Genomic DNA, 10,867 nt, shown 5'->3' on the forward strand with positions numbered 1-10,867 from the left:
TTTTTCTTTACAAAAATATATATAACTCCATATATTGTATTCACAGTTACAAAACATCGCATATTCAAAACTAACATAAATGCTGTTCTTTTTTTTTTTTTAAAGTGAAACGTGAGGGAGTACTAGTGCCTACTAGTCAAACATACAGATTTCATTAATCAATATGCACGTCCAATAATGCACCACAGAATATCCGATTTGTGTGCTTACACAAGTCAAATTAGAGCTACAGAGTAAATACGAAATCGTAAATAGTTGAGTAGGGCTTATTTTCAATTGATCGGGAGATTCAGCAGGGTCTTACGTGCTCATATGTCTTCAAACGTTGCTGTATAGACACCAAAGATACAAACTCTTCAGGGATTAGCCCAGAAGACGTAAATGAAATCATTTTGAATGATCTGAAAGTTAAGCTTGTTATTAGTTCGAGAAGTGTATATTCTTTGCTCACAGTTGACCAAATATCACAGTGTTGATGATTTTGAGTACTGTTTGGAGGTGTTTTCGCATAACAGAGCATCTCATTTCTTGATGGTATTCAACTAATATATCGCGCAGAAACTGTTATAAAATTTTTATATAGTTATAAATATTATTAATATTAAAAGAGAGTTCTCTAAAGCGCTACACACATTTACGGAACCGCGTTAATCTTTACAGAAAAAATGAATTGCTTTGACTGCACGTAAGGATGGAAAGATAGAAACACAATACAAACCATAATGTCTGCTATAATTCCAAATAGTTGCTATTAGGTTTTCGACCTAATGTTCTGTTGACCCTTACAAGCACTGAGATATATTTAATATATAATTTTAAAACGTCAAGTAAGTGAATGTATTTCGAATGGAATGTACTACGAAGTGCAAGAGTAGTGGCTTTATGTGATATATTGAATGAATTGAATGAGAACACAAGCAAATAAAATTTTTTTTTTAATTTTTTATAATTAGTTTAATTAATTTAATTAGTTTAATTAAACTTTGTATTTCTTGATAATAATAATTAGTATTTTTATATTAACGGGAGATTGAAATATGTTTTTATCTATTAATTTGTCTAGGTTAAAATTAAATTCATCCCACTGTTTAGTTAATATCTATGCATTTTCTTTTCTGAATTTTCTGAATTGTAATAATTAAATTCTACAATAAAATTTAATTATTGATTTTTGTTTTACCGAATAATTTCATTTCCTGGTAAACAACCATTGTATATTTGTTTATATACTTGTGTGTCGATAATATATATACTAATGACGCAACTATTTGGACATTTAATCGTTTTTTATAATCATTTATAATTTAATTAAATTAGCATATAATTTTTTTGACAGACTATTTATTAAATAATTAAAATATTTCAACTAAGTTTAAACTGTTATAATTAACTGTATTCTATAAATGCATGACATCCTCTAAATATAAAAATTTTGATCTATGTCAACAGTAACTATCTTTCAAATATGAGATATGCATACCAATTTAAATATGTTGGATAGTACGTTGGGTGTTCTGTCAAAAAACATGCTAAAAGGCTAAATGAGTAAGAAATGTGATAATGATTAAGCATTAGTTCATTTTGGTCTAAGATAATGGAAAAAGTATTGACCAGTACGAAATTGATAAGATTAATTATCAACTTCATATGAAAGCGAAATTTTATTTTTATTACTAAACATTGTCACATAAAGGTTTTAAAAGACTTAAATTACTATAAAATGGCTGTAATATATGTCTTGGATCATCTTATCGCATGGCATAAATCACTACTTTTATAATAGGAGAAAAATATTGAAATCTATAGTGTGTAGCTTAAGCTATCTACAACCACCTTTAAAGAATTTAATAAAGAAACCATTCATATTTTTAATCGTCACGTGGACACTAAAAATTTTAGTCTTTAAAATAAGTTCAATAAAGAAGGAGAGAGAGAGAGAAACAAAGCAAAGTTAGCTTATAGAGGGACATCTCTGTATTATTAACATGGTTTCCTGCAAGGTAGGCTTAACATCACGATGTTCTTCACACATACATTGTTACATTGCGCCCATGAACGCCCCATTGGAATCTCCTTAGTAATTCTGCCGGTTATCAATGAAGAGATGCATGCAAGACATAACTTGCATTTTGGTAGGATGCGAGACAAATCTTAAACTTCTGCTACAATTTGGGCTGTAGCACCTAGTGTACCTAAATGCAACCATTTAACTGAACATTCTTCCTGCGTAAGTTTGGGTATTAACCACAGCCACTACGACTCCAACCTCAACTGGTAAGGTCAGCCGAAGTTGCGGGCCATTGACCCTCATAGTACCGGATTTACACCTTCGGTCGAGTGTCGCAAGTGCCGCGTCACTTACTACCACGCATATTCCCAGCATAAGTGTCGGTGTGGTACCGGGATTTTAGTCGCCTTTTACGACAGGCATGCCAACCTCAGGAATATTTTTACCTCTTACTTGAAGGGGGAAGCTTATGGAGGGAACGGGAAACATAGCAAGCATAAGAAAGAGTAATAGAAAGAGTTAGGCATGGAAAGAGAGCGACACAGGGAGGAGAAATATGATGACAAAGTAACGACCGCAGAGAATAGCCAGGAGTACTAAATAGTATGAGAGTATGAATTGAGCAGTGTGTGACGCAGATTAAGTTGCCTCTGATGTCTTTATAGGGAGAGTAACAATGCTCGTTGACTAAGGCTTCAGGAACAAATACACCCGCGCATAACTGGATAGTAGATCATTTAATAGACTTTCACAATACAGACAAGATAAATATGATAATAAAGCGACCTATTACGTATTTACATAACGAGAGATTTTATCGTATAAAGACCCAATCGATAGCACCACAAGTAACAATAGACCAACGGTGCTGCAATGTATTGTGATAAAAGATGTTCGGAGACTGACCACAACGAATTGATCGGGTTGGATGCTGATTATCTTAGTTGTTATGCCTTAACCCTGCTTTTGCGGCTGATAGCTTCACACTGATTTGTTTAATCTTAAAGACTTGGTTTTGGTTATCGTACAACCATTTGTATATTTTTTATCGCACGGTAATATCATCATCACAACCAAGTAATCAGTAAAAGCTGAATCTTTTCAAACCAAGTGGCATTAAATGTTAAATATTTGTGATAGCTTAAGTAGTCCAAGCATATCGAAACCAGCACTACCCGCTACCAAAGCCTGTAATAATGCCGCGAGTAAGGTTAACAATAAACTCTTGCGTAGTTGTTGACGATGCGTTGCGATATAAGTCGTGATCACCACTTTACCATGCCCCGGCCCTGCCGCATGCAGTAGACCATAAATAAAACTCACTGTAAGTAACGATAAACCCGCTTGCAATGGGTGTTGTTTGATTTGTCGCAATGAATCGCTTAGTGAACGATGTAAATCACGTTGCCACAGCGTTGATTGTAAGATAATTTTTGACCAATTTTGATATAATTCATAGCCAACAAATAGCAGTAATAGCAATATAACAAATGCCAATAAATAGCGGGTTAATTTTAACGACATACTAAATTAACCTGCTGCGCAAATGACATCCCCAAATCCATATTCGGTTCTGGCGCATCATCGCGATCCAATGATAACGCATAATTTTGTAGCTCTTCGCTTGGCTCTGGTGTCTGCAAAGCCAATTTACAACTTGGTTGCATGGTTGGTGCTAACTCAATATCACTGATATTGTCATAATACATATCGACATAAAAAGTTGGCTCAAAAGTAAATAATTTATAATCGACTTGGCTTAGTGGCTGTGGTGATTCAAAGGCAATACTAAAGGTTAAAATCGCCTGTAAATCCTGATGACTTAAACTGTAATTAATCGGTGGTGAACTAAATGAAATTAGTGCTGATTTTGTTGTGCTATCGTAACGATAAAAACGAGTAAAATAATCATTTGCGATAATATTATCCATCATATCGCTGGCATGTTGATGCCAATTTTGCGCCGAATCATCACCATTTAATAAATCATATAACACATCGGCCGAGGTGATCACATCAAATGTCCATGTCATTTGTAATCCCGTGATCGCTACTTCATCGGCAATAAATTGAGTTTTCATCTCCACAAAACTATGGGGATGCGCATAAAGTTGTGGCGTAAAGCAAAGTAGCAGCCATAGCAGATATTTTTTCATATTACTCAATTAATATTTAGCCAAATGATAATTACCAGCGCTATTGTACGTTGCTATCGATTAATTGCCAATAAAGCATTTAACACCAAGTTAACACACCTTTAAAGCAATTTTACTGTTTGCTTAAACTCATTACATTTATTTTATGTTATATATAAACAAACAAATATCAAATATTTTTATTAAAACAAATCAAATGGTTACAATAAATAAAAAGGTGCAAATCCGTGAAACAAAAAATTAAAGAATATAAAGGACCTGCTGGTGGTTGGGGAGCATTAAAAGCCGTAACCCAAGCCGTTGGCGGACAAAAAAATATTGGTGGTGATATTATTGCCATGTTTAGCATGAATAAACCAACCGGGTTTGATTGTCCGGGTTGTGCGTGGCCTGATCCTAAACATTCAGCCCCACTCGAAATGTGCGAAAACGGCGCCAAAGCCGTATCATGGGAAGCCACATCCAAACGCACTACACCTAAATTTTTTGCTAGCCACACCGTTCGCGAACTGCTGTCTTGGGATGATTATGATCTAGAAAACCAAGGCCGATTAACTAACCCAATGAAGTACGATAAACGATCTGATACCTACAAAGAGATCTCATGGTACAACGCTTTTTACGAAATCGGTCAACTACTGGCTGGCTATGATGATCCAAATAGTGTCGAATTTTATACGTCGGGTCGTACTTCCAATGAAGCGGCATTTTTATATCAACTGTTCGCTCGCGAATACGGCACCAATAACTTTCCTGATTGTTCCAATATGTGCCACGAACCAACCAGTGTTGGCTTAGCCGCTTCAATTGGCATTGGTAAAGGCACTGTGCAATTAGAAGATTTTGATCATGCTGATTTAGTTATGTGTATTGGTCATAATCCCGGTACCAACCATCCAAGAATGTTAGCCACACTGCGCGAAGTATCAAAACGCGGTGCAACTATTGTAGCTGTCAATCCATTAAAAGAACGTGGACTAGAGCGCTTTACCTATCCACAAGCGCCAGCTGAAATGCTAACCTTAAGTTCTACCCCGCTCGCTTCACATTACTATCAAGTGCGTATTGGTGGCGATATTGCCTTACTAAAAGGCTTAATGAATATTGTATTGCAACGACATGATGAAGCAATCGCGGCAGAGCAAGATCCGATTTTAGATATCGAATTTATTACCGAACATACGGCTGGATTTGATCAGTTGCACGCCGATATTTTAAATATCAATTGGGATGAGATTATTGAAATGTCGGGCTTAACTCGCCAGCAAATAGAGCAACTTGCCGAGTTATATATTAAATCTGAGCGTACCATCATCTGTTATGGCATGGGGATCACTCAACATCAACATGGTACGCAAAACATTGAGCAAATTATCAATTTATTGTTACTAAAAGGTAATATCGGCAAACTAGGGGCAGGAATTTGTCCATTACGTGGTCATTCTAATGTACAAGGCGATCGCACTGTTGGCATTAATGAAAAACCAAACCAAGCATTGCTTGATAATATTGAAAAACGTTTTGGCTTTAAACCACCACGCGAGTTTGGCCATGCCGCCGTTGAAACTATGCAAGCACTTTATGCTGGCAGTGCAAAAGCGTTAATTTGTATGGGTGGTAACTTAGCGGTTGCAATGCCTGATCATGATGCGACTTTTGCGGGAATGAAAAATCTTGATTTAGCCGTACATGCTGCAACTAAACTTAATCGTTCACATTTACTAACGGCTAAACATACTTATATTTTACCAGTATTAGGTCGTACTGAAATTGATATCCAAAAATCAGGTGAACAATGTGTCACGGTTGAGGATTCAATGTCGATGGTACATGCATCAAAAGGTAAATTAAAACCCGCATCAGAACATTTAAAATCCGAATGTGCGATTGTTGCCGGATTAGCAAAAGCCACGTTACCCAATACTAAAGTTGAATGGGATGAATTTGTCGATGATTACGCTAAAATTCGTGATGCGATTGAAGCGGTATTTCCTGATTTTGTCAATTATAACGAAAATATTAAACAACCCGGTGGTTTCCATTTGGTCAACTCTGCGGCCGAAAGGCGTTGGAATACCAAATCAGGTAAAGCGAATTTTACGGTGACGGATTCATTAATTGAAAATCCACGTGCCGCAATTAATCCAGAATTAACCTTAACCACAGTACGTAGCCATGATCAATACAATACGACGATTTATGGTATGAATGATCGCTACCGTGGCGTATTTGGTCGCCGTGATGTGGTATTTATCAGTAAAGATGAAGCAGAAAAACAAGGTGTAAAAGCGGGTGATAAAGTTAATTTGATCGCATTAGATAGCGAGCATCAACCGACTTATCGCCGCTTAGATGATTTAACCATTGTGATCCATGATATTGCCGATCGTAGTTTGGCGACTTACTTTCCTGAGTCAAACAATTTACTGGCACTAGATAACCACGATCATCAATCCGGAATTCCAGCTTATAAAAAATCGTTGTTTAGAAAAAGTCGCTTAAAGCTAGCTTTTGCTTTTTTAATTTATATGGTTAATAAAAAAGCGCGGATTTCAAAATTCTGCGGCTTTTTTACTCAATTAAGTCGATATAATTTATTTAAAAATAAATCAAAATCAGTTATAATTAACTTTAATATTATGCAAATCCTCTTAATCCCACTACATGGACATGTTCGTGGTTGTTAATTACTTTTCGCACTAGTTTATAGGTGGTGCCTTTTTCTGGACTGATGTTTTCTGGGGCTGCGATAATTAATTGCATCGCCAGTTTTTCACATAGCTCAAACAAGGTAGCAATCGATTTAGCATCCAGACGCGCCGCTTCATCCAAGAACAATAAACGACATGGTAAGATATCTTTATTGCGTAGGCGTTTGGATTCCTCTTCCCAACTTTGAATCACCATCAGTAAAATCGACATACCAGTACCGATCGCTTCACCGGTTGATAAGGCGCCACTTTCAGCACGTAACCAACCATCGGCGCCACGGTTAACTTCCACATCTAATTCTAGATAGTTACGGTAATCAAGTAACTCTTCACCAATATTTTGGGCTGTACGTTGCCCCATATCGATTTGTGGATTGAGTCGTTGATACAGTTTTGCCAACGCTTCCGAGAAGGTGATACGATTGTTGGTAAATAGATCTTGATGTTCATCTTGCTGTTCTGACAACACATTCAATAACGTTGAATGGGCTTCGCGAATAGTTACATTTAAACGCACACCATTAACTTGACCAAACGCTACCGCTTGTAAACCTTGGTTTAGCATGCGAATACGATTTTGTTCACGTTGGATGGTTTTACGAATAATATTAGCCACACTCTTCGAACTGATGGCTAACTGTTGCTCACGCGAGGTTAACTCTTCGGTTAAGCGAGACAATTCAATTTCCATCTGTTCAATCGCTTCGATTGGATCATCGGTTTTGACAATATCCTGACGAATACGTTCACGCAAATGTTGATAAACAGCAATATAGAATTGGATTTTACGCTCTGGTCGTTTTGGATCTTCCGATAAACGTAGCACATCGCGTAGATGTTCGTTATCCGCAACGGCTTGACGTAGTGAACCTAATGCTTTATCCGACATCGAACGTAATTCATCACCACTTAAGTAAGCCAGCTCACGACGATGTAAACGGCGTTCAACACTATTATCTTTAACTAAGCGTAACACAATACACCAACCCGCTTTAGCTTGTACCACTTGTTCGCGTAGCTGGGCATAATCTTTTTCGACCTGACGCAATTTCTTCTGTAATTGAGTCATTTCGCTTTCGCTCATCACTAATTGTTTTTCCAGTGAAGAACACATTTGTCGATTTTGATTTACTTTTTGATGGATCTCGTCACGACGCAGACGCGCACGCTCTTCGGTCACCGCATCTGCCCTTACACCAATTTGCTCAATCTCTTTCTTTAAGTCATTAAGCATATCGCGTTTGGTTTCAAAAGCACTTTTTAGCGACGCTAAGGTTTGATTATATTGGTTATACAATTCCTGATATTGACGCATTTTAGTACGTGCATTAACACGATCTTTTTCAACGGTTTCTAAACGAGTACGTAATTGTTCGTTAAGATCGGAATTTTCGGTCAACATACCCGCCGAATCAGTATAGCTAAAGTGAGCGCGGCGTTGCGCGACTTCCGTCAAGGCAAACAACTGTTGTTTAATGGTTCGTTGTTTAGTTTTAATTTGCTCATATTGTTGCTGTAGATTCTGGTTTTGAGTTGGATCGCTTTGTAATACATTAACCATTGGCTCTAATTCAGTCACCACGCTACGGTTTTTATTAACATAAATTACCGCTTCTTGCGCTTCCGCCAACTGTTCACGCACATCATCAACCCGATCGGCTAAATCATCATCCGCCAATAAATGCATTTGCGCTAATAAACGATTAACTAGATTAAGTTGCTCTTTAATATCAGCAACTTGCTGTTGATTTTGTCGATCCTGCGTTTGTTGATTATTGAGTGCGCGCTCAATATCGTTACGACGTGCGGTTAAACGTTGAATTTCCGCTTCGGGATCGATATCAAACGCCACACCTAAATATTGACCAATAAATTGGCTAAAATTTTGTTCAACGCGCTGAATTTTTTGCAAATCAAATGATAAGTTAGCATAACGTTCGTGCAGTTCATCACGTTCATTAATTAGTTTGTCTAAATGCTTTTCACGGGCAGCACGACCAAACAACGGCACTTGTGGAAAACGCGAATAACGCCATTGGCGATCACCGGTTTTAACCAATACTGCATTATTTAGCTCTTCACTAGCAAAAACGCTATCATCAAACGAGCTTGGGTCACCTTCAATAAAGTAAAGATCATCCGGGCAATCATCCAGCTGATCCAGTTGTTCTTTGACTTTTGATAAATCAGGTACCACAATCCCTTGGCGCGATGGACCATATAATGCCGAGAAGTAAGGCGCATCATCAATGGTAACATCTTCATAAATTTCAGATAGTAATACCCCATTAAAGCGCTCTGCTAAACCACTTAAACGGCTATCATCAGCACCATTGGGTTGGTTAAGTTGAGTAATTAACGCATCGAGCTGATCACGTCTGGCAACAATCCGATCGCGCTCCACAATAAATTGTCGTTCTTGTTCCAACAATTTTTGCATCTGCCCAGTGACTTCTTGACTGGAACTAAGCGCGACATCAACTTGTTCTCTTAACTCGATCAGTCCATCTTGTGCTTTTAGCCAAGTTGGCGCTTTGCGTTGATAATCAGCGATTTTTAATTGGATCTGTTCTAACTCTTGGCGAACTTCGATACGTTTTTCACTCGATTCATTGGCTTTAAGTACATTTTCGTCTAATGTCTCTTCCAATGTCTCTTTTAATTGATCCAGATCGTCATAATCGACTTTACGTCCAACCCGCTTACAAAATTGTGCTAATAATTCTTGGGCATCTTTTTGTTCAAAGAAACGCTGTTCAAGTTCATCTAGCTGTAGTTGTAAGTTTTCAGCTAATTGTGCTTGGTGACTTTGCGACGGCCAATCTTTTAACGCATCACGAGCTGCTTGCCAAGCCTCACTGCGGGTTACTTCGCCAACTAATTTAACCACCAGTTGATAAGCTCGTTCAAATTGATTCACCGCGGCACCAGCAACGCTTACTCGTTGTTCTAGCTGTAATACGGTTTCGGTAATTTCCGCTTCTTGTTCAGCAAAAATAGCTTGTTGCTGTTCAATATCAGTAATAGATAAATTTGGCAGTTGGCAGATTTTCTTGGCATTTTCTAATGCTTGTAATGCTTGTTGATATTGAATTGCCCGCGTTTGTTGTACATCTAACGCTTGTTGATAATCGGCTAATTGCGTTTTGATTTCGTCAACTTCTTGCTCTGTCGCTTCAGCTTGTTCTTGATAGGTTAAATGCTGTTCGTTAGCATGGTCGACACTTCGGTCTGTTCAAGCAGTTTTTCATTTAATTCATCAAGATCGATTTGATAGTGGTTAATCTTTTCTTGTTGACGAAACGCAGTTTGCACTAAATTAAGATGATCATTCGCCGCTTGGTGATCCTGATCTAATGATGATTGTGCCTCTTGGTTTTCTTGTAGCTGTTTAGCCATTTCAACTTGGCGATATTGGCTATCAAGTAATTGCGCTTTGGTATTAAACAGATCACGCCGTAAACCAAGCACCGATTCGATATGAATACGCCGCTCATTGGCATGGCGCATATAGTCAGAAGCAACATAATTAGTTGATTCAGTAATTAAATGTTTGAATAGATCACGATCTGATTGAGTAACGCGAATGGCTTCTAGCGTCATACGGTTTTCACGTAGTGCGGCTTCCATATCTTGGAAGGCTTTACGCACGCCACCATTTTCAGGCAGTAGATAATCACGTAGTGAACGAGTGATCGCACTGGAAATCCCACCATAAAGCGAGGCTTCAATCAAGCGGTAATATTTGCTACGATCCGATGATGAACGTAAACGTTTTGGTAAGACACCAAAATCAAACATCATCGAATGGTAATCAGTGATGGAGTTAAATTGTTTAAAGATAACACCGTCAGTATTTTCCATTTTATCTTTTAGCTCAGCTAATGATAAAATTCGCGCCTGACGATCTGATAAACGCTCGGTGACTAAATCGGTAGTGATAACGTCGGATTGAATACCTTGAATAATAAATGGTTTGATATCGACTTTTT

General features: G+C 37.7%; 3 protein-coding genes across 3 annotated transcripts; 1 reads left to right on the top strand and 2 right to left on the bottom strand.

Moving 5' to 3' along the window:
• Window positions 1-3,522: 3,522 nt before the first annotated feature.
• LOC119663815 (uncharacterized protein HI_1249-like) lies at window positions 3,523-4,164 on the bottom strand. Its single transcript, XM_038073415.1, has one exon. It carries the CDS (start codon window positions 4,162-4,164, stop codon window positions 3,523-3,525), a length of 642 nt encoding a protein of 213 aa, XP_037929343.1.
• A 24-nt stretch (window positions 4,165-4,188) lies between these two features.
• LOC119663813 (protein YdeP-like) lies at window positions 4,189-6,793 on the top strand. The gene is made up of 3 exons (XM_038073413.1): window positions 4,189-4,253; window positions 4,382-6,643; window positions 6,784-6,793. The coding sequence occupies exons 1-3, from the start codon at window positions 4,189-4,191 to the stop codon at window positions 6,791-6,793; spliced, it is 2,337 nt and encodes a 778-aa protein (XP_037929341.1).
• An 8-nt stretch (window positions 6,794-6,801) lies between these two features.
• LOC119663814 (chromosome partition protein MukB-like) lies at window positions 6,802-10,739 on the bottom strand. Its single transcript, XM_038073414.1, has 2 exons — window positions 10,175-10,739; window positions 6,802-10,106 (listed from the first exon to the last, which is right to left on the bottom strand). The coding sequence occupies exons 1-2, from the start codon at window positions 10,737-10,739 to the stop codon at window positions 6,802-6,804; spliced, it is 3,870 nt and encodes a 1,289-aa protein (XP_037929342.1).
• Window positions 10,740-10,867: the final 128 nt, after the last annotated feature.

This window comes from Teleopsis dalmanni, unplaced genomic scaffold (genome assembly GCF_002237135.1).
Source record: "Teleopsis dalmanni isolate 2A unplaced genomic scaffold, ASM223713v2 unscaffolded_contig_0933, whole genome shotgun sequence".
In the NCBI taxonomy this organism is placed as follows: Eukaryota; Metazoa; Arthropoda; class Insecta; order Diptera; family Diopsidae; genus Teleopsis; species Teleopsis dalmanni.